A 23,747-nucleotide genomic window follows, 5' to 3' on the forward strand; every position below is an offset into this window, starting at 1 on the left:
AGGGACGGGGGCTGGGGCTCAGGGCCTGGAGCTGGGGAGGCCGGGCGTTCCTGGGTCACACACCCTGGGCTGGGTCCCGGCCCAGGCACCACGTCCTTCTAGCAGCTGGAGCACAGATGGATGCCAAGGAGGCCTTGATGGGGGGCAGGGAGCAGACACGTAGCTTTCCCAGACACCCAGGGCACTTAACAGATTCACAGCGTGTTCTTTTAACTCTCTGAGCCCTTACAATGGAGGCTGGCACTGGGCGAGGGAAGGCACACTGTTCTATCCGTGCCCGGGAAAGGTCAGGCAAAAACATCTGCTGGGAAGGGGCCAGGCGGGCCAGGCTGAGGACTCCTCTCTCCATCCCCTGCAGGACGGGCTCCAGGACCCATGTAAATGGAGACGATGGGGCTTCCGATGAAAACATCATTAAGAATTTCTATGTAGTCACGGCAGAGCTTTCTGAGTGAGGGACCCTGCAGAGGCCACACATCGGGGTCTGGGACAAGGTTTCCCTGGGGCCAATGGGATGCCTCTTCCCAGGGCTCCAAGCTGACCACAGCTTTGCTGCCCTGGAGGACACTGGGAGAATGCTGCCACGGGAGCCACACGTGGGGCCACCTCCCACCTACACAACTGCGCAGTGGCTCATACTTATAGAACAGGGAGGGTCAGGGCCCCCCTGCAGGTGACAGGGGCAACACGCCCACTTGAGAGCTGCAGAATGGTTGGTGGCCATGCTGTCTTGTTCATGCCAGAATGACAACAATGACAGTAATAATCGTATCAGACAGACAGACTTGACCAAGCACTCATTCCCTGGGGAACACTGCGCGTCTCTCAGCGGCACTGCCCGCGCATCTGACTCATGAAACCACCCCTTGTGCTGAGCAGCAGCAGCAGCAGCAGCATCCCGCTCCAGAGGAGAGGAGACTGCAGCTCCGGGTTTCGTGTTTCGTGAATTTGTCCAGAGTCTCGCAGCTTCAGAGTGGCAGCGCCAGGAGTTGAACGCAAGTTGTAGGCCCCCCACCGGGGCTAAAGCCACCTTGCAATACAGAAGGCAGCAGAGAGCAGCTGAGTGGGAATTTGTGACAGGGCTGTCTGATGTTGCTGTTTTATAATAAGGAAGCAATCTTCTGCCGCCCCCAGCCCACCTTAGAGAGGACCGCAAACGGCCCGGCGAAGCCGTGTTCCCAGAGGACCTGTGTGAATGTAAGGGGAAGTGGGGGGCAGCTGTTTCTGCCTGTCCAGCATCCACTCCTCCTCGATTCCTTTGGGGAAACCACACCTTACTGACACGGTCTAAGCAGCTGACACACCCTGGACTCCAGGGAGAGCCCTGCCAATTAGAATCCTCTGATTGTTCCTCCAGCCGCACTAACCGGCTCAGGCACGGTCAAGCTGGCCCAGCGTGCCCCAGTCCTGGGTCATGTGGTTCTCCCTTTTGGTTAGCGGCTTGGAAGCCTGGAGGTACCTGGGAGGCATCTCACTGAGGATGCAGTCGATGGAGAAGAAAACAAGCCTAGAGGCAGAGAGAGTGAGCTCTGGGAACACTGCCTGAGCTCCTGGATTCAACTGAGCCTGAAGGTGGTACTCTGCTTACATTTTAATTACATGAACCAATGAATTCTCTTTCTTACTTGAACCAGTTTGGGTTCAGTCAGCCTCTTATAATCAGAAGAACATGATTTGTTTAAAAAAAAGAGGATGGCTCTAGTCTCTTAACACTCCTCTTGGCTGCAAAGGCCTGCTAAACCCCATCAGTAGGCTCTGGGCTCAGTGGTGTTAGGGGCTGGAGAAGGCAGACTGAGGTCTCCCAAAGAGAAAATCCAAAGTGAGACTTTCACAGATGCCTCTGGTGTGTGTCCCCAAGGCCGAGAGCCCCATCCCCCCACCCCCACATGGGGGAAATCTGTACCTCGGAGGACAGTGAGCTTGGCATGAACCATGATCTCCCCGACTGAGTTCTGGGCCACACACTCGTACACATTCTCGTCCCGCGGTGTCCGCAGCGGCTGGATCCTCAGCACAGCCCCCGCACTCCCGTCGAACTCGATCGTCTGGCATGGGCAGGGGAGAAAGGTCAAGGTGAGGCTGGGGCCCCAGGGGTCCAGGAAGAGGCACTGGGGGGCGAGACATACCCTGCCCCACGGGGATGCACAGGCGGCAGAAAGCTGGGCCTGGGCGTGTACCAGTAGAATATCATGTGTATATGGGTGTATGACCGGCGTGGGAAGTGTGGCAGGCATGTGAGGGTGTGTGGGAGGTGGAAAGACACACATCTGGTTGTGCGCACGTGTGCCGATGCCTTTCCGTGAGCACTGGTGTTGGGTGTGAGCCTGCGAGTGTAAGATAAAACTCTGAGGAGACAGGTAACCCTGCTTGGGACCGCACAATGTGAAGGTGGCCAAGCCGGCCTGGCAGGGCCCTCGCTGAGCAGACGGGGGTCTCGAGGCTGGGAGTGGGTGGGAGAGGGCCCTGGCTGCCCACGTCACGTCTGGGGAACATGCCTGCAGTTGTCTCCCATGACTGAGCTGCCGTGGCCCAGTTTGGGGGACACTGGCCCCAGGCTGCCTCTCCTCGCCCCAACTCACCTCAAAGCGCTGCGAGTTGACCTTCTTTCCCTTCTTGTTCCAGGTCACTCGGGGCTTGGGGTCGCCCGTGGCCTGACACACAAAGGAGGCGACACCTCCCGACACACCAATCTGGTCTTTGGGTTCTTTGATGAACCTGGGGAGCTCTGGGGATAGAGCAGGAGGAAGGGGGCTCCAGTGGGCCCAGGTAAGCGGCCAGGACCTCACACGCAAACACACACCCCATCCCCTGCCCTGCCATGGAGTTCCCATGTGGGCCCAACAGAAGGGCTGAGAGAGGAGGAGGAAGGTGAAGAAATGCTGCCACTGAATGTCCCCTTCTCCCTGCCAAGGCACCCAGGGTCTACACAGACCCACCCCACACCACCACCACCTGGACATAACAGCCACACATGCTCCTATGTGGACACAACCTCATGGGCTCACCCACTCAGTGCCACACGGGATAGTGGAAGGGGAGACCCCCGAGATTCTGAGGTCCCCAAATTCAGCACCTAGAGGTCCCTAGTGGCAACCAGCCAAACTCTGAAAGGTCCTTAGTCCTAAAAAGACTTATAAGGAGATAACTTGGTCTAATCCCCTGGTGAGACACATGGGGAAACCAAGGCACCAAGCAAGTTGGTAACATTTAAGATTAGTAACATCTGATCCTTCTGACAGCACAGAGAGACAAGACCATCAAAATTCCCACTTCACACGTAAGGAAACTGAGGCAGTGACCAGACAAGGCACTTGCTTCAGACACGCAGCCCGTTCGTTGGTGGCGGAGGAGGGGTTCGAACCAGGCTAGCTCCTGGGCCCATGCCGATTCTTTGCCCCTCACATAGTCTTTCCAAGAAAGTGTCAAGTGGGAATTACTGTGTCTTTAACGTTGACAGACAGACAGACAGACAGACAGACTCATCTCTGCACCTAGCACAAGCTACATGTCCAGCCAGAGTTCGATAACATTGTTTCCTTTTTGTTGACTTTTCACAGGAACCTTTGAATTGCCCAAAGGGATACTGGATTTCTCTTCACAGTCATGCTACAGTGTAGCCCATAAAATGAATTCAGTTACTTCTGAGGTTTTTACCAGCAGACTTAAGGGCTGCAACATACTTACAAAGTGTGGAGGGGGATGATCTGCGTATCCAACCCAGAGGGAACGATTACACTAGCACTGGGCTGTTAATGAAGTGGAACACTACGCCGCCGTAAAAAGGAACAAGGATGCTTTTCAGATGAACCATTAGGGAAAAAAACAACAAAACATATCATGTAATGAGCCCTGGCTGGTGTGGCTCAGTGGATTGAGTGCTGGCTTGAGAACTAAAAGGTTGCTGGTTTGATTCCCAGTCAGGGCACACGCCTGGGTTGTAGGCCAGGTTCCCCGGCTGGGGGCGTGCAAGAGGTGGCCAACTGATTTAACTCTCAAATACTGTTTTTCTCCCTTTCTTTCTCCCTTGTCCCTCTCCCTAAAAAGTTAATAAGTAAAATCTTTAAAACAAACAAACAAACACATATCCCAAATTGAAAAAAAGTGAGGGGTAAAAAAACTGTAGTGGATGTTATTGTTTGAGTGATAACAAAACTGACGAGGGGGAAAAATGGACTGGATATGCCATGCGTGTACATCAGTAAAAATCAGCAGACAAGCCCTGGCTGGCGTAGCTCAGTGGATTGAGCTCGGGCTACGAACCAAAGCATCGCAGGTTCGATTCCCAGCCAGGGCACATGCCTGGGTTGCAGGCCACGACCCCTAGCAACACACATTGATCTCGATCTCTCTCTCTCTCTCCCTCCCTCCCTCCCTTCCCTCTCTAAAAATAATAAGTAAATCTTAAAAAAAATCAGCAGACCCACTGCGTGCGGCCTGTGTGACCTCAGTTTAGGAACAGTGGCTGCTGGCCCTGGCCGGGTCGCTCAGTTGTCAGAGCATTGTTCCAACAGGCCGAGGTTGTGGGTTCGTCCCCCGGTCAGGGCACATACAAGAATCAACCAATGAATGCATCAATAAGTGGAACAACAAATCGATGTCTCTCTGTCTCTCTCAAAAGCAATCAATCAATCAAAATAAGGCAGCAGTGCCTGCCTCCAGGGACAGAAACCACGTGGCTGAACACAGGTGGAAGGAGGCTTCATATCTTGGTACTTTTTTTAGATCTAGGACTATTTAAAGATAAATTTAAAATAATTTAAAGATTTTATTTACTTTTATACACAGAGGGGAAGGGAATGAGAAAGACAGAAACATCCATGTGTGGTTGTCTCTCACACGCCCCCTACCCAGGGGGACCTGGCCTGCAACCCAGGCGTGTTGCCCTGACTGGGAATCAAACTGGCCGCCCTTTGGTTCCTAGGCTCGTGTTCAATCTACTGAGCTATGCATACAGCCAGGGCTAAAATAGCTTTTTAAAGGACTGTGTAAAAAGGTGAGCTGATTAGAGAAACTACTAAGTAAAAGTTTGGGGTCGAGGAGGGGCAGAAAAGGGGCTGAACAATTCAAACTGTAGCAACACTGGGTCTGAGCCCCGCAAATCAGCAAAGGGTCACGAGGGCTCAGCTGGAAACTTCTGGCTGCCCAGAAGCACCAAGAAGCTCAAGGGAACCTCAGGTCCCAAGTCTGGGTGCCCACAGGCCCCAGTTTACCCCACCCATGGCTCAGGCCGGGCTTTGAACAAAAGAGGGCGTCCATCTCGGCGATCGGACCGGCCTTGCCTCCCTCCCTCGAGGCTCTGCTCCCACTGATGTGACCGAGTGTCCCCACTGGCTCTCTCTCTTAACAATCAGCAGACCCACTGCGTGCGGCCATGTGACCTCAGCCAGTTCCTGTGTATCCCTCTGAGGCAGTGACTGCTGATCCCATTGTACAGATGGGACTGCACAGATTCAGGAAGGTCAGCAACCTCGCACAAGGTCACAGAGCTGAGAAACGACAGCACCCACTTTTGAACCTGGGTCTCTCTGTCGCCGAGACGACATCAGTGCTCTTCACCACCTCCCGGCCTTCAGCCTGATTTAGATGTTTTGCTCCACACTGAGCCAGGGCTGGGCCTGCCTCCCTGGCTCTGACTGTCCGCCACTCCTACTCCAAGCCTCAGGAATGGTGACTGGAGCCATATGGGTCCCCGGCCAAGGTCACGGGGAACGTCACTGTGGCCAGGTCAAGAATCTTACTTCTGGGACAATACCCCCTGAGGGCCGCTGGAGGGAAGGGCAGAGCAGCTGCAGGAGACACAGCTGCGCGTCAGAGCCGGGAACACACCCCTGCACCCGCCAGTCTGGGAAGGAGACTCCCCAGGAGCCCTGCTGTTCCTCCCTCCTGGAGCCCCTTCCTCCCCCCTTCACCTGGCAGCTCCAACTCGGCTGGGCCAGCATCTACCCTGGGAGGCTCCTCAGGTTACGGCAGGCCGGGTCAAGAGCCCCTCTGTCCCCACCACTGCCTGGATGCCCCCCATCAGGGCCCTGGCCCCGACGGGCTGAAATACCTGATTATGTGCCACGTGGCAGGGAGCGTGCAGGCAGCCCCACTCTCTGGGACCCCATCACACCTCCTCTCTGTGTCCAGTGACCCTTGGGAAGTGGGGCTCTTGACTTGGACGCCCATTAACACCAGGTCCACTCGCTCCTGGGCTCCCCCCTCTCGGCCTCTCTCCAGAGGGCTCCAGGATCCCAGCCAGCCCAGGAGAATGCTACCCACCGCCCCCACCCCACTAGAAAATTCCTTGTGGGTGCTCGGCATCTCTCATTCTTGTCCCTCTTCTTCCTGGCAAAGGAGCCCTGGACACCAGAAATACGCACTGGGTGTGGCTGCAGTGTGTGCCAGCCAGTGCTGCCTGTGCTGGGCCCAGTGGGGTGCAGCGCTGCTCTCACGCCCCTGCCACAGATGGGCAAACCGGGGCTCAGAAGGGGTGAGTGACCCACGTGGGGTCGTCCAGCTCATGAATGGCAAAAGAGCTAGGACTCCAACCGGATCCTGCCCGGCTAGTAAGCCCTGCAAACAGCATGCTGGGTGAAAGGGGCTGTGTGCCCCCAGACTGAGAGGGCTCGAGGGGCCCCCACTTCTTAGGTGAGGAGACGGGGCGGTGATGCCAACAGCGCAGAGGCTGGGGGAGGCCTGGCTACGGTTTCTCCGTTTCGGACTCTGCAGAGCAGAGTCTGGTGCCAGGCCCGAGACCCACCAGCCGCCCCTCCGGCTCTGCCTGGACTGGCCCCCCCGGACCAGGACCCGTTTCCACAGCGGAAACCACTCCTCTTGGCGCTGGCTGGTGAACACTTCGGCGGCTCCCCCAGGCCCTTCGCAGCCTTAGAGCCCCACCCGAAATGGCTCCCCAAGGACCTGGACCACTCTCTGAAGCTGGCAGTGCCACTCATGGTGCCCACAGTGCCCTGCTGGGCCCCAGATGACAGGGCTCCTGCTAAATAGACGCACCTACCGGGGCCGAGAAGCCCTGGCCCTGAAGATGGGGACCTGGGTTTGACTCCAGACCGCTACCGAAACATACAGTCGTGCAGTCACAGCAATTAAGGGGCCACAGAGGGAACGCCCACTGAGCCAGCTCCCGCTCCATGCCAGGTGCTGACATCCTGGGCCACACTCCATCATCACCCACCTCGCCCCTCAGCTCCTACAATGGTCTGTCCTCCCCAGAGGAGACACCAGAGGGTGCCAGTGAGCACCTGAGTCTGGTACAGCCCCTCTACCTATAGCCCTCCAGGGCTGCCACCTGCCTAGGAGTAAAGACCCAAGTCTCCCCCAAGCCCGCACAGCTCTGTACACCCTGCTCCGTCCCCTCCCCTGGCCTCACGTCCTCTCTCTGCGTCTGCAGCAAACCAGGCTCGGTCCCTCTGCTTGGGACCCTTCCCCTGGATACCACTGAGTGCACGCCTCGGCTCCTTCAGGGCTGCTCAGATGCCGCTGCTCGCTGTGGCCTCCCCTCCCGTTTGGCTGGTCTCGCTCTCGGGCACACCCCCCTCCCATCACCCTCAGGGTCTCCGTGGTAAGAGATCAGCAGCTCTGTAAGGGGCAAGATGTTTGTTTTGCCCTGGGGTCTAAACCAGTGCCTGGCACACAGCAGGTGCTTACATGAATGAGAACACAGTCCCTCCCACGACACACGATTGAGCCAGGACTAGAAGAAGTCTGTGACCTCCGTCCCTCATCACAATGGCCACTTTGGGGCCTCAGTTTCCCCACCTGAAAACAGGGACGATCTCAGCTCTGCCATGGCCAAGGCTGGAAGTTACGAGCAGAGCAAGATGTCGAGCAGCAAATACGTTATTTACTCAACTGGGGATGAGACATTTTTGTCTGGGGACGTCTGTGGTTATTGCTGTGGGGCTGTTCCTGGCACAGAGTGGGCGGGGCCAGGGGTGCTGCTCAGCCCCCTCAGTGCCCAGGACGGCCTCCCCCACAGAGAAGGACCAGACCTCAGTGCCAGCGGTGCCCATGGGGAGACACCCTGTGTCAAATAATGAATTAAAAACTAAAAACTCTGCCCTGGCTGGTGTGGCTCAGTGGATTGAGCACCGGCTTGCGAACCAAAAGGCTGTGGGTTCAATTCCCAGTTGGGGCACATGCCTGGGTTGCAGGCCAGGTCCCTAGTATAGGGCGCACGAGAGTCGACCACACACTGATGTTTCTCTCCCTATCTTTCTCCTTCCTTCCTCCTTTCTAAAAGATAAATAAAATCTTAGAACAACAACAACAACAACAACAAAAACCCCAGCTGCATGTCATTAAAAAAAAAACAACTAAAAACTCTTAGTACCTTTAGTCCGCCACTCCCACCTCAGGGACGGGAGCCCAGGGTGGCACCTGGACAGGTCGCAGCCCGGCCGCGCCTGGCCTCGAGCCTGAAGCCATTTCATACCACGATCAGGAACTCAGGCTTGGGGCCAGGCGGCCCTGGCTCAAACCTGAGCATGGCCCCCTCCTGGCTGTGCTGTAACCTGGACATGCCTCGGTTTCCCCGTCGGTGTAACGGGGAGGACGATAAAAGCGTTCATCTCTGTGGACCGTGGCAGCTGACCCGAAAGTGCCAGAGAAAACGTGCTAACGGCCGAGGCAAGTGTGTGTGTCCCGGTGTTCTCACAGAGCAGCAACAACTGCTATGCTTGCAGCAACGTGGGGCTGTGCGCCCACCCTGTACCAGGCAGCAAGCAGGGTCTTACCACGTGTCCCTGGCACAAGGAGGCTGGGAGGGGATAACGTCATGAGTCTCCTTCAGTCCAGGTGAAAACTGCAGCTGAGTCGCTCGCCCAAGGCCACACAGCAGGTATTCGGCAAAACCGGCCTGCTCAGAGACCCCAGTTTCTTTCCCTTCTGGCCCGACCTGTGTCCTCATGGGGCCCAGTGACGCCTCCTCTAGACCCCTCACGGTGAGCTGGGTGTTGGTGTCAGGCCCGCAACTAACGCTCATCCTCTCCATGTTACTGTCAGAAATGCAGCCCTGCCCACCCCCAAACTCCATGTGCTAACACCTTCACGAGGAATGCCCTCATCAGCGAACTCCTACACACCCACGAAGCCCCACCTCTAATGCCCTCTCTTTCCTAAGAAGCCTCCCCTGGCTCTGCCTGGAAGGTTTGATGCCTGTGTGTCTGCCACCCGGGTGCTGGTTTTCTACCTGCGGCAAAGGAAGTTGAACACTGGCTCACTCAGGAGTGAGGGACTCCAAGTTAAGTCGCTGCCTATTCTGAGCCTGTTTCCCTCTCTGGAAAATGCAGAAGGTAAACAGAACTGACATGCTGGGTTTTGGGAGGCTGGAGGAAGATGAAGCAGGTAAAGTCTGCATTCAGCACCGGGTTTGGTGCAGAGTTGATGCCGGGAAGCAGACGTCATCATCATCACTGTCACCACTTCGTTAATTCCGTCATTATTTACCTCTGAATGGCTCAGGATCAGCACATAGTAGGCATTTTACTCGGTAACATTCACGGAGCACAGAGACTCCACTTGGCAAAACCAGGAGCCCTGGAGAGGCCATGTATTCACACATGCGTGCGCACACACACACGTGTACTCAGACACGCACACACCCCGTGCCCAGCTCTTACCTTCTGCTGCGCAGCCTCCGACCAGCAAGACCACAAGGAGGCCCACGGGGCCAATCACAGACGTCACACCGGGGCCCCAGGCAGGCGCCATGTTTGGCAGTGACCTGCAACCTCCGACCTCCACCCTGGAGGGGGGATCGGCCCCAGTCCCTCACGGAGAGGCCTCGAGCCGAGCGTCAGACGAGGCAGCGTCTGCAGAGACAACAGAGGGGCCATGAGACCATGACGGGGCATCAGGAGGGCCTCCGTGGGGGAGGCAGCAGGAGGGTCACAGGGGAGGGGAAGAGTCAGGGGATGGGCAAGATGGGGTCACAGGGCAACAGGGAGGGTCACAGGGTGACGAGGGGTGGAAAGGAGTCTCTACTATGGACTGAATGTGTCACTCCCCCAAACGCATGTTGCAATCCTGACCCCCAGTGGACGGTATTAGGAGGTGGGGCCTTTGGGAGGCGATTGGATCATGAGGGTGGGTTAGTGCCCTGATAACAGAGGCCCCAGAGAGCCCTCTCGCCCCTTCTGCGAGGTGAGGACGGAGCGATATGACGCCTGAACCAGGAGGCGCACTCTCACCAGATGCCAGATGTGCCAGCACCTTGGTCTTGGACTTCCAGCCCCCAGAACCATGCGAAGTTAGTGTCTGTTGTTTATGGGCACCCCGCCCCCGGCTCTGGTGCTGCTGAACCCCCAAACCTGGACAAAGCCCCTGACTCCAGCGGAGCCCCAAACCAGGATTGAACGCCAGCTCTAGAATTTGCTCTGAAAACCCAGTTTCTCCCCCCTGCCCCCACAGCCTGGAACTCCAGAAGGACACGGTCCCAGCTAACAATGCCGACAGTCAGATCTTCCAGCACAACCTGTTGGTCCCTGCCCTGCTCTAACACCTGCTGTGGTTCCCGCTGCCCCCAGAGGAAGCCACTCCTGCTGACAGCCACAGCCTGAGCTCCGTCTCCCCCTACAAGCCTTTGCCCTACTGTGCCCTCTGCCAGAAGTGCAGTCCCTCTCCTCCCCACCACCACACGACCAGTCTCCGCTCAGCTCTCACTTTCTCCAGAACGCCCTTGCCACTTGAAGGTCAGCCCTCCCACCTCATTCTGCATCCCACAGCCTGGGAAACGACTAAGATCATCCTCCACAACACACACCCCGGAGTGTAAAGTAAATGGAACAATCGTCACTCAGTGTCTGTTCCTCCCACAAGAATCTAAACTCTTCTAAAGGCAGAAGGGTCCCTTGTTCCATGGGCAGAACCTGGGGCTGGCCCCCTCCCCAGGCTCCGCTTTGGCCAGCTTCAGGGCGGAAGGGCCCGGGAGGGGCAGGGAGAGACCCAGGGATAAGGCCCTCTGGCCAGGTTGGCCCGGCACCCACCCCAGGGCATGCCCTGGGTGGGTCTGAACCATGGCCACAGGAGCGGGTGCCACATAATGACAGGGCAGCCCCTGTCATCTGGCTCCCAAAATACCCAGCTGCGGTCACCTCGCCCAGCCACGGAGCGGCCCCGGGGGAAGACTGGGTGGTGGCCAGGTCATGGCCTAGGGTGGAGGGTGGCAAGCTGGGCTGGGGGGCTGCGGTAGTGGGGCTCAACCTGCACAGTAACTGACACGCAGTCAGACCAGACCCAGAGAAGGATGCCCGCGCAGTCAGACCATGGACAGGCATGGACGCACAGTCAGACCACAGACAGGCAGGGCACCAGAAGCAGCCAACAGACGTGCGCACACAGTCAGACTGTAAGTGCAGGCGGGCACAAAACCAGACCTCAGACACTCACGCACAGAGTCAGACAAAGGAGAGACACACACAGGGTCACGGTCAGGCACACAGTCCAGCCACACGACTGAGCTGCAGGCAAACGTAAACGTGGAGTCAGGACAGAGTTCCGTGGTGCACAGGCACGCACACGGAACGCGCAGGCCCCAGACTCCACTGCCTGCAGGCCGGCCACAGAGACAGGCCTTGCAGGCAGCAAACCACACTGCCAGCAAACCCGCAACAGACCCAGACACGCAAAGCCAGACCCCCGCATCTGCAGAGGCATATGGACAGGCGTGCGCGTAGCCTGCAGATGTGCATGCAGACATGACTGGCCGGGCACCGGGGACCGGCTGGGGACCAGGGATTGGCCGGGGAAACTAGAACCTCGAGCACAGCCCCTTGCCCTGCATTCCAGCCGTGGGCCCTTTCAGAGCGAAAGTGGTCAATGAGGAAGGTGGAGGCCCAGCTGCGGCCAGGGTGACCACAGTGGCTGGCCCCACCCACAGACGCACATTGGCTTGGCCACGTCTGAGAAGGGGGCTCTGGCTCAGACCACGTGAGATAGCTGGGTGAGGCCTCAGAGAGCCCCCGGGGAAACTGAGGCAGCAGAGCAAGCCTGCAGCACAGAGCGGCTCCAACCCAGGGCCGCCCAGCCTACCATGGACTCCCAGGGGAGTGACATCGCTGTTCCAGCCTCAGTCTCCTCAACTAGCGCACCAGCTGGCATGGGCAGGGGCCACCTGCACAGAAGGGCTGGTGTATGGGAGGGCGCCGGCTGCAGCTACTCCCCCTACTCTCCATGCCCCATGGGAGCCAGGGCAGTGCCTTCTAAATAAGGCAGCTCCAAATTACCCTCTGGCTCCCGTGGCCCAGGCCTCGCTGGGCCCATGTCTTCTTGATGTCTGGGCAGGATGGGGCTGAACCAGGTGCGGGCCGAGCCAGGCCATGAGCTCCTGCTGGGGTCAGGGGTGGGGGGGTGGGGAGGGAGAGGACACAGCATTGGGGGCTTTTTCAAGGCCGGATGACAAACCTGAAATGGGGCTGGGAGGCATGGCACAGGCTCAGAGAGGAGAGGGCCAGTCACTACACAGAAGCTAAAAAGCACCAGTGTCTCTTAGGCCCTATGCACCTGGAGGAACTTGCTGCAACAGCAGTAAGTCCCCGAAAAGCCCAGGACCCTCCTGCCAACAACCGCTTTCTAAAAGACCCCAAGTGCAGGGTCTCCTGTAAGGGACCAGAGAATATTAAAAAGCCCTGTCAGCTCTGCCTTCAAAATTTGTCCAAAATCTGCCCACTTGTTCCTTTTTCCTCTTCTGCCTCTACCTGGCCCAGCCCCATCACCACCTCCCAGGGCCGATGCATGCCCCCCCCCCGGCTCCCAGGTCTGTCCTTGCCCCGAAGCCAGAGGGCGCCTGTGAGCACCTGAATCAGATCCCATCCCTCCTCCGTCCACAGCCCTCCTGGGCTCCCTACAGCCCTTGGGGTAAAAGCCCAGGTCCTTCCCCAGCCCGTGCACAACCTGCCCCTCCCCTCCCTGCCCTTGCCCCCCTGGCTCACCCGCTCCAGCCACAGGGCCTCCCCACTATTGCTCCAACCAATCAGGCACGGTCCTGCTGCAGGACCTTTGCATTGGCCGTCCCCTCTGCCTGGATCTCTCTGCCTCCAGACTTAATGTTAACAACATTACTTGGCTAAATATTAAGCATGCATGGGAACGGGGAGGTGTCATCCACACAAGGAAACAGCAAGCAGCAGCACCTAGAGGTCCTGGGAGGGAGAGGGGAAGAGATCAGGGCAGAGACACAGGACAGCAAGAGGCCCTTGGCAGCTCTGCGGGGGGAGTGACCTGGCCAGGTTGGCATCTGGCCAAGCCTCCTCCCTGCTCCTCTTTCAGGAAAGCAGTCTGGGACACCAGCCCTGTGCTGTCGAGAAAGGGAAACTGAGGCAGGTGCATTGGGGCTGCATGGTGCTGCACTCCCCAAGTTCCTGGGGGACCTTGTGGCTGTTAAGAAGGGAACAGCCACCCATGGGAGTTGCAGGAAATAACGGGCTACAAGTGAGGCTGGACCGGGGGCGGGAAGGAAGGAAAGGAGCAGCTGTGGGACCTGGAATCCAGGGGCCAGGGAGGGTCCCGCCCAGAGCTGAGAGTTTCCTCTGGGCCAGGTGCTGGGCTGTTCACCATCTGCTCCCAGCAGCCAGCTGGAATGAGGAAACCGAGGCTTACAGAGGAGCCCCCAGGGACTTGCCTGAGGCCCCCCGCTGGGTCCTGGCTCCTCTGAACCCTGCGTCCAGAGCCCACATTTAATCACATGACTGTGTCGTTCCTTGGCCACGACGCGATCTCAGGAAAGTGGATGACCTTCTTGGGGCCTGATACAGCTTTGCTGGGCAACCACTGGGGGCTCCTAGACTGTGCCAATGGGGGACGAGTGGGCACCCATTCCAACCAGGCACTGGGGCGTGGGTCACATGGTCCCAGAGCTGGCTTTGTGTACCCACGCACAGCAGGGAATATAAAGGCATGATTATGACCCAGAACTGCACAGCAAACAGGCTGTGTCACCCGCATGAGGCGGGGTCTGTGGGGGCCAGAGGATGCCCTGAGGCCACCCCCTGCCTGCCTAAGGATCATCCTGTCCTAAGGGGTCTGGGGGCTTATTTGTGCAACTCTGACCTTCAGGAGACCCCGCCCCGGCCTTAGGCTGAGGGCAGGGAGGGTGGTGGTGCTGGCGGCAGGGCTTCAGGACAACTGGATGGACCACCTCTCTGCCCTCGCCCCCACCCCCACCCTCCCCACCGCCTCACTTCTGGGCCAGCAGCCTTTCCCACCATGCAGAGCCCCTTTCATAGGACTTCGGAGCCTCTCAAGGGCAGGGGCTGGGCTCCCAGCCTCGCTGGGTCACTGTGTCCCCAAAGCACCCAGCAGGGTCCACGCTCTAGCTCTGAGTCACTAGTGGGCCCGACAGGCTCCAGCCAAGCCCTTTTCCTCTCAGGGCTGCAGTATACCCTTACAGGGAAACAGACTCCGTGCGGGGCCAGCCCTGCCACCTTCCTGGAACAGGCTGGGACTGGGGCAAGGGCTCTGCCTTTAATTGAATACCAATTTGTATTAGGTGCTGTCCCCAAAACCAGGAGTGGACGGGCAGGGCAGACAGGGAGCCAGGCCCAGCCCCAGAGGGAGAAATCCATAATCTTAGCAGGGTGTCCTAGCATGCCATGTCCTCTTAAATGCTCCCTGAGCTTCTTTATGTTTGCTAGATGAGAAAAAAGGAAGCTCAGAGAGGGGGTGCTGCTTGCCAAGGGTCACACAGCATGGAGGGCACTGGGCTGGGATTCGAGGTCGGAGACTGGTTCTTTTTGGAGCCCAGGGTCCACAGTCCCCGAGTGCCCAGGCTGCCAGGCTGGCTCCCGCCAGCATGTCCCCCCACGCTAGCTTCATGGGGGAGCTTGAGGTACCAAGATCTCACACCCTCCAGGGTGCTCTGCTCAGCATTCTGGGGCCTTTAGGATCTGACTGTAGACTCACCCTGCAGCCTCTTTCCGAAGGTTACTGCCATTCCCAGAATGCACTGGTCTGCCTGGGGCCCCTGGACCTTTCTCAACATGGGTCCCCCTAACAGGTAGACCCTTCTCCAACTGGCCCACCTGTCTCCACTCATCCTTCAAGCTGAGCCCACATATCCCCCCACCCCAGGAATGTTCCTTAGCTCAGCTCTGACCAACACTCCTGGGGCTGGGAGTGGCTGTGTCTGATTCTGTCCCTTCTCTGCTCTAAAATCTCCCGTGGCTCTCATCTACCTCCGTTAAAATCCTGACTCCCAGCAGCCTCCAGAGTGCTGACCCCATCACGTCGCACCACCAGTGCCCTGCTAGAATCCAGCTGCCCTGCTCACTGCCCACCGGCTCACACGGGGGTATTCGTACATGTTGTTCCTTCCCCCAGCACATCCTTTCTCCTTCCCCACCAAACTTCAGCCACCACACTTATCATTAGGTTTCAGCTGAGCTGTCACCTCCTCCAGGTAGCCCCCCTGGATGTCCCAGGCTGGATCAGGAAGGAGCCCCTGTGAGCTCCTCCAGCACCGTGTCTCCTATCACAGCTCTGCTCCCATTAAGGGTCTGTCAACCTCTAGGCTAGGGGCCTTCTCCCCACCATGGGAACATGGCAAGGCCCCTGGCACAACTTGGCACTTTAACCCACATCATTCCTATGATCATGTCCATTGCAGAAGGGGAAACTGAAGCCAGAAGGAGACACTGCAGGCAGGGGAGGCCCACAACCGCACGCTGCCAGCTGCAACTTACATCTGCTCTGGCAGTCAGCTTGAGCCTCAGCGGGTAGAAGTGGAACTCCAGGAAGGGCAGGCAGGATTTGGGGGCTGGGCCCCTTACCGGGGAGTTGCAGGAAGTTCCTCTGGAGTGGCCCAGGTCTAAGAAAGAATCTTGGGAAGAACGACTCTCAGGCAATAATAGGGGGTGCTGAGGCATGGGTTTGGTGGGCGATAATGGGATGTACGGGAAGGCATGGAGCTTGGGGACAGGAGTGGCAGGTGAGTAGGTGGGCGCTGATAAGCTTAGCCTGACTCTCCAGTTTATTAAAGCCTCAATCAGACACAGCGGCAACCTGGGGTCCACAGGCCAGAAGGGCCCAGGACAACTGGAGAGTGGGAAAATTTCCCTAAGTTTCAGGGGGTGGCTAAGAGGAGAGGAGATCTCAGCTACCTATCCCTCATCCCACCCCCATGGTTCTGCTGCCTCCTCCACGGACCAGGTCCGGAAAGAAGGATGAGAAACCCCAGCAAAGCGCCTTGGGGCTGGCAGCTAAGGCTGCCCCAGCCTAGCTCCGCCCCCAGGAGGTGGGAGAGGAGAAAAGGCTAGGGGCCAGGCGGGGGAGGGGACCCTACAGAGCATAACGGTCAATAGTTTTCCAAAGTGAGAGCTACAGGCTTGAACGGGGAAGCGCCAGGCAGTGTTGGGGCTACAGCTGGCCTTGGAGCTTGCTTGGCTGCACCAGGCCCGTGCGGGGAGGGGGCGAGTGGGGGCCCGCGAGAGTACCCCCTCACCGGAGCCTAGAGCAGGGACAAGGAGGGAAACAAAACCCAGCGCAGACTGGCCCTAGATATGGAAGAAGATCCCAGGTGCACTCACCCAGCGGCTCAGAAACTGGGGCCGGGCCCCGCTGCAGCTGGTCCCTCCGTCCCTCGTCCACCCCGGGCGCTACAGCCGCGCGCAGGGAGGACTTGGGAGAGGCCCCGGCCCAAAGAGCTCGGCCTGGGGGCGAGGCCGGGGGCGGGGCGACCTGGGGGCGGGGCTCCGGACGGAAGTGGGGCGGGGGACCAGCGGGGGAGCCCCATCTAGGGGCTCTGGAAGCCTTCATGGGGTTCCTGTGTGGGGAAAGAATTAAAGGGGGGTACTGTGCCCTCACACAAGCACAAGCATGAGGGAGAGCCCTGAGGCCCGCCCCCTCAGAAAACTGATGACAGAGGGAACCCCTGTCCTTCTCCCCCTCCCTTTCCAGGTGCTGATCGTGACCATGGCAACGGATGAAGGGGCTGGATGCCAGACTCCGCAGCAGAAGGCTCCCCAAACACACCCAAATACTGGAGGTCGGATAGGGGGCAGAAGGAGTCCCTCCCAGCCGGAGTAGGATGGCAGAGGCCGCGCCCCCTAGACACACAGAAAGACCCAGAGGGTGGGGGAGGGACGCAGCCACAAAGAGGCTTCCCTCCTGCTGGGATCTGGTTGGGGTCTGGGGAAATGAATGGGGGACACGGTGGCAGAGGCCCCCACCCTAGGCACAACCCTAAGGAGGGGGCGGAGAGCGCAGGCCCAGATTGGAAACAGATGGGGCCACCATGCCAGGCCGGAGACACCCGATCCACAGGGGTGGGTGGAAAGGAGGGGGGGGGGGAAGAGAGGGAGGGGCGGGCCCCACCCAGGCAGCCAATCCGGGCCGCGCTTCAGCCCCGGTGAGAGTTTGAAAACTCCAGGGTTGAGGCAGGGAACTGGAGGCCCCTTGGGTTCTGGGAGCTTGGGAGGTGTTCAGGGAGGGGCGGAGACCCGGATGGAGAGCCAAGGGCCACCGCAGGGAACCGGCTCCCCCATCTGCTCCACTCCTTGGTGAAAATGCCACTTGAATGAATCCCATAGCTAACATATATTGAGCTCCTAGTGTATACAAAGTGCTGTGCCTCCTGAAGCCACACCCGCACCACCCCCACTCTCCACAGGGGTTAGCAGTGGAAGAGACAGGTTACTTGCCCAAGGTCAGGAAGAGCAGGGGCTGGAACCAAGGTTTGGGTCCAGAGGATGAGCCCTTACCCACAATGCTGCAGGAGGTCTGGAGCAGGAAAAGGACAAATGGAGAAATTGCTACAAATTTAAAGTATCCAGGGGCAAAGGACAGGGGCTTTGATGGGGACACAGGCAGCTATGGGAGCCCAGAGGAGGCCCTGATAAGGGTTCAGGGACAATGCACTTCCCATGGTGGCCCATCCACACTCTGCTATGGGCCATAGAGGATCCATTCCCCACCTCTCCCCAGCACCGTAGGCCTGGTATTCTGCCCCTTCCTGACCTGTGCCTCAGTTCCCCCCTCTACAAAACTGTATAATGCCACCTCCCCTGGCACTGGGGAGGCTTGCACTGGAGCTCTCAAAGCACCAGGGGCCCAGTAGGTTTTCTGTGAATGTCTGGATGTAGACTCTACAGAGCACACAGTGGTGGGTGCTGCTAAACACAAGATACCCCAATATCTCCACTCCCCCACAGCCCCAACTGTGGGAGGCACATAGTAGGTGCTTCCAGGCACAATACGTGGAACGCCAGCATGATGTGGAACACACAGGAGGTGCTCTGGGTCAACGAGATCTGGAATCAAGCAGTGTTACCTTACTCAGCTTAGGAGGGCACACAGGGGGCCCTCAGGAAATGCCACCAACACAGTGGGTGCTTTGCTTGCATTAGTGGGGGGATGGCCCAGGCACAGGGCTCGCACACACCCAGGAATGAATCCAAGCACAGCCCATAGGACCTCAAGGAAGAACCTGCACCTCCAGGCCTCAGTTTTCCCATCTGTAATAAAAACCAGGTGCACAATGGTGCTCGAGGAACCAGAGATGTCAGGATACCCAGGGCTCTGTGACCTGGGGAGGAAGTGCCTGTCTATGGGTTGTCTAGGACCCAGGGGATGCTGGCTGAGGACCTGCCAGCCGCCCTCTCAGCTGGCCCTGCCTTCTCAGGGCCTGTTGCCCACATCTGCCTGAAGATGACCTCTTGCCTCCATGCCGTGGCAGTGACCGAAGTGGGCTGCAAACAAAGCCACCCCCACGGGAGTGGGGGAGAGATCCGGGCCAGGAATGAGGCCTGCATCTCGTCTATCGCAGCTGGGCGCCCCGCCTGCACAGCCCCAGGGACGCGCCTCCCCACAACTCCTCATGGCTCTAATCACCCCGTACATTAACTGCCTGGTCACAGGCCTGCCTCTGCCCCCAGACTGCGACCTCCAAGAGCTGGGCAGGGTCCCCATCTTGATCAGAGCACACACTCTGTGCCGGGTCCCCAGCACCCAGCAAGAGGAGGTTCTCAGCAAACCTCCACAGAAACAGCCAGGCCCCTCCTCCCCCAGGACAGCCTTCTCCAACCTTATTCTCCTCTGGGGGAGACAGTGTGCGATGCCTTCATCACAAAGCGGGTGTCCGCACCCACCCTTTTTTAAACAAAAATTTCTGAGCACCTTCTCTGCACCAGGACTAGCTGAGGCACGCAGTGACTAGGACTGGCAAGGGTCCCTGCGCTCACAGAGCTGATGCTCCCTCTGGTGAGGGCGGCAGAAGGGAAACAGAAAACTAAAATACACCAAGGGTCAGTGAGTAGTAAGCGCTATGAAGATGGACGAAGCAGGGGGTGGGGTGGATGCAGCCTTAAAAAGGGAGGCCCAGGAGTGAGGTGGTGACATCTGACCTAAGAAGAGAACTTAAGAAGTTACGGCAGGTGTGCCAGGTGTGCAGAGGAAGGGCAATCCTGGCCCTGGGGCAGGACCGTGAACAGGAAGGGGGCCTGTGTGGCTGGAGCAGGGTGAGTGAGGGGGAGAGAAGAGAGGGGAGGTGAGGGTGGGAAGGGGATGGAGGCAGGTCACGCAGGGCCTTGTGGGCCCCCCAGGGAAGGACTTGGGAGGTAGGAGCCCCGGAGGGCAGTGGGCAGAAGAGGAGCAGGACCTGACTTGGGTGCTCACAGGCACCTCTGGCCACTGCAAGGGCACTGTGGGGGACAGGGGAAGCTAGAGGGGAGGGGAGTGCACATACTCAGGGCAGCAGTGAGAGGGACATTCTGCATAGATTCTAAAGGCAGATCCAATGGAACTCTCCAAAGGACCAGTAGTGGGACAAAAATTAAAGCTCAAAGACGACTATAAGGTTTTAGGCCTGAGCAACTGGAAGGTTAAGGGCTGCCACCTCCAGGAAGCCCTCCCTGACTGCTTTGCCCACCCAGTGCCCTTGAGGACTGACCCCAGAAGCCCCCAAACATTCAGCTGATATGTCCTCTATTTACAGCAGGCGGCGGCTGCCCTTGGGGAGAAGCATGGGGCTAGATCACATCAGCCTCTACAGCTGGGACATTTGTGGGTAATTGTTTTTTTCAAAATAACTTTTATTCTAATTATAAAATAGGCACATGCAGCAGAAAATGAGAGAAAATCAGACTAAAAAAAGAAAATAAAAGCTGCCCACAATCCACCCCTTTCCTGGAGAGAAAATGTGAGCATGGGGTCCTTTTCACTCATTCTTTCTACAAACATTTTTTGAGTACCTACTATGTGCTATGGTAACGGGGACCCAACAGTGGGCATGACAGAGCCAGCTCTCCTGCCTCAAGACAAGGGAGGGAGACAGACACTCGTAGGGAAACCGTTACTGTCAAACTCAGAATGCTGGACAGTGCTAAGAGATTCCCAAAAGAAAAGAAAATGCACAGTAAGGCTCTGGAAGCCTGGAGGGAGGGGCCGGGGTGCTTCTCAGAGGACCTGGAGAAGGCAGCAAGTCAGACACACAAACACCTCTGAGAACAGTGTTTCAAGCAGGAGAAACAGCAAGTGCAAAGGTCCTGAGGCCAACTGCTTTCTTCCAGTCTTTCTTCTACGTGTGCAATTGGTACTTTCTGAAATGGAAATCACCATGATGAGACCATCTGCCTGTGTCCAGCCCACAGAGTTTAATTGGTTTCCACTTGTTCGACGTTACAAACTGCCACACCGAGAGGTACGTTCACACATGAACCTGCGGCCTGTTACTTCCTGCACAGAAGTTCCAACCAACAGGTGCCTGTCGGGATGTTCTGCAGTCTTTGATACCTGCCCTGATGTGGTGCCCTTTGGCAAAACCACACACACCTGGGTAGGACACCCCCACTCCTATCCCTCTCCCAACCTGTCCCACTGCCCTCACAGTTGGGGCCAAAATCTCTCAGTTTCACTTACAGACAGCCACCAAACTCTACACCCTTGGGATCCAGAGTGAGGGAGAAACTGACTGGGCGGCTCCATGGATCCCCTCCCTTCCACCCAGCACAGCACTCATGGCCCAGGGAAGTGACCGTGTGCCGACCAGCCAGAAGCCCACCCCACCCACACTTACGTCACAGTCCTGACGCCACGTGTGCCAGCCGGCTACCCCACAGTGGGCACACTGCCCTCTACAGACATGCCCCAGCTCCTCACCTGCCCTTTTCACCTTCCAGCTCCCCCAAGCCCAGGTACCTCCCTCTCTTTCCAGAGAAACCAGATGCCTTCAGACACAGCTGGATCCAGATGCACCTGCTCTTCCCAGGTTCTCCCCTTCTCAGATGATGGCAGCTCCATCCTTCCAGAGGTGCAGGCTAGAACCTAGGGGCCTGCCCTGACTCTTCTTCCCTCACCTGCACATATTGCTGGTCTGCAAATACCCTCAAGTGTCGCTCTTAAATTTCTCATGCATTTGTCCATCTTTCTCCATGTGCCTTCTTACCTTGTCTAGCTCCCAGGATTGTCCCCCCGGACCAATCACCTCTGCCCTGGTCCCCCAGCTCTTGCCTTCACTTCACACAGTCTGTCCTCTCCACAGTAGCCAAAGGGCACCTGTGAGCACATGAGTCCCGGGTCCTGTACCTCCTCTGCCCACAGCCCTCCAGGTCTCCCAGCTCCTTAGGGATTAAAGCCCAAGCCCTACCTGAATCCCACAAGGCCCTAAACAATCTGCCCCCATGCCTTCTCACCCTCACCTCCTCCCCCTTTCCTCCTGGTGCACTCCACTCCTGCCACATGGCCTCCTCCCTGCTCCTGCAACCACCAGCCACTGTCCTGCCTCTGGGCCTTTGCACAGGCTATTCCCTCTGCCTGGAATACCCTCCCTCCACATTTTCATGGCTCATTCCTTCTCACCATTCGGTCACCCTCAAATATCACCTCACGGACACCTAACTGATCACTCCAGTTCAGAGAGCAGCCCCATCATCCTTTACCACACATTCCTCAATTGTTTTTTCCTTTTTGGCACTTCCATCCGAAATTACAGGCTGGAGCAAAAGGTAGATTCACAGTGTCCTGACTGGTGTGACTCAGGTGGTTGGGTGTCCAACCACAAAGTGAAAGGTAGCCAGTTCCTGTCCAGGTCAGGGTGCATGCTGGAGTTGCGAGTTCAGTCCCCAGCCGGGTTGCATACCAGAGGCAACCCATCGATGTTTCTCTCTCACACCGATGTTTCTCTCCCTCTCTGTCTCCCTCCCTTCTCCTCTCTTTAAAAATAAATAGTCTTTTTGAAAAGTAGGTTTACACTTGTGAGTACGTGAAACACAGAGTTTATTCTTGTGTTCTTCTATTATTTTTCATACAAACAACTGCAAACCTACTTTTGCCCTGCCCTGCACTTACCTCTTCTTGACCGTCTAACCCAGTCTCATCCAATAGGGACCAACAGCCACGTATGACTAGTTGAATAAAATGGAACAAAATCCAAAATCAGTTCCTCTGTCACAATGGCTGAGTGCCCCGCACACAAGGCTCACGGCCACAATAGTGGTGCAGACAGAGCGCATTTCCACCACCACAGAGAGTTCTGTGGACGGCTCTGCTGGGGACGGAGCCAGGAGGGTGGGACTGCATTGGCTTTGGTCACTGCTGGGTCCTGGGGTCTGGCACACAGAAGGTGCTCAATAAATGCTCTCCAAATAAGTGAATGAACAAATGAAAGATGTGCAAAGCCTGGAGCGGCTGATTTGCAGGACATGGCAGAGGTTGGCAGGTGCCACCATCAGCCACAAGTCCACGAGGGTGGCTGATAGTGGCACCCTCCCTTGTGGTTTGCAGCTGGGCCTCCCTGACCTGCTGTCCAGGTGCTCTCTGGGGGCGACTCCAGCCCCAAGGGCAGAAATTTGTAAAAAGCTGCCCTAGTGACCACCAGACTCCGTGCTGCAGCCCAGCTCCAAAATGCTGACAGAGCCAGAAGCCGGGGCAGAGGGGCCAGGTCCCCTGCCAGGCCCACCACCATCCCCCCCACCTTGCACCATCGGTGACGACTTCCCTGGCTCTGGCCACACCCTCTCTGCAAGGTGCCTCTGTGATCGCCAGGTCCCCAGGGAGTGCATGGTGCTACCACACACCCCCTCCTTGCGCCCGACTGCTGCCACATACCAATCGCCTCATTAATCTTTCATTCAACTGGCTCATGCCTTTCCCTTAAACCAGAGATTTTCAACCAGTGGGCCCCAAGGATTGTTAAAACATGCAATAGCTGACCATTTAGTCAGGGGCCCTGACCTCTTTTCCCTCATATTGTCAAATAAAAAAATGACAAGAGCCAACACAACAATAACCATTTGGTGTGAATGCCCTGTCTTGAACCATAAATATATACTATAGATCATATAATACAGTTGCATCCTATTGGTCATGCCATAATAAGACTGTGTCTGATTGGTTAATACTTGGTAGCAAAAATCCTCATATATAAGTACAGACATCTGATTTTTGAAAAAGACACTTTGGAGCAAAAAGGGTAGGTAATTACTATTATTATTTTTGGTAAGTCAATCAAAATTATACCTGTTTTTTGTCAGATTGGCAAAAAATAGAACGCTTTTTTGGTGTGCCACAGAATTTTAGTAATTAGTTTATGTGTGCCATGAGATGAAAAAAGTTGAAAATCACTGCCTTTAACTAATTTCCTTTAGAAACTAACTTGATAATGCACAGCTCTAACTGCCCAGCCTTGAAAGTCACCCCAAAAATTGTTACAATGAAAATATGAACAGAGTTCTCCCATGTTCCCTGGATACTGCTGCTGAAGGCAGCAGCCGGAGTGGGATTTGGTTAGGAAGAGACTGGCAGGTGCTGGCTTACTGATC

At 57.1% G+C, this 23,747-nt stretch overlaps 1 protein-coding gene across 1 annotated transcript in view; it reads right to left on the reverse strand.

Annotated features, from left to right (window-relative positions):
* Positions 1-23,747, reverse strand: part of PTPRS (protein tyrosine phosphatase receptor type S) — a 95,726-nt gene that overhangs the window by 48,375 nt on the left and 23,604 nt on the right. Inside the window, 3 exon segments of the mRNA XM_036032231.1 lie at positions 1,904-2,045; positions 2,580-2,725; positions 9,621-9,812. Of these exon segments, the coding sequence (XP_035888124.1) occupies positions 1,904-2,045; positions 2,580-2,725; positions 9,621-9,711 (379 nt within the window). The 5' untranslated portion in view covers positions 9,712-9,812.

Source organism: Phyllostomus discolor, chromosome 8 (assembly GCF_004126475.2).
Source record: "Phyllostomus discolor isolate MPI-MPIP mPhyDis1 chromosome 8, mPhyDis1.pri.v3, whole genome shotgun sequence".
NCBI lineage: Eukaryota > Metazoa > Chordata > Mammalia > Chiroptera > Phyllostomidae > Phyllostomus > Phyllostomus discolor.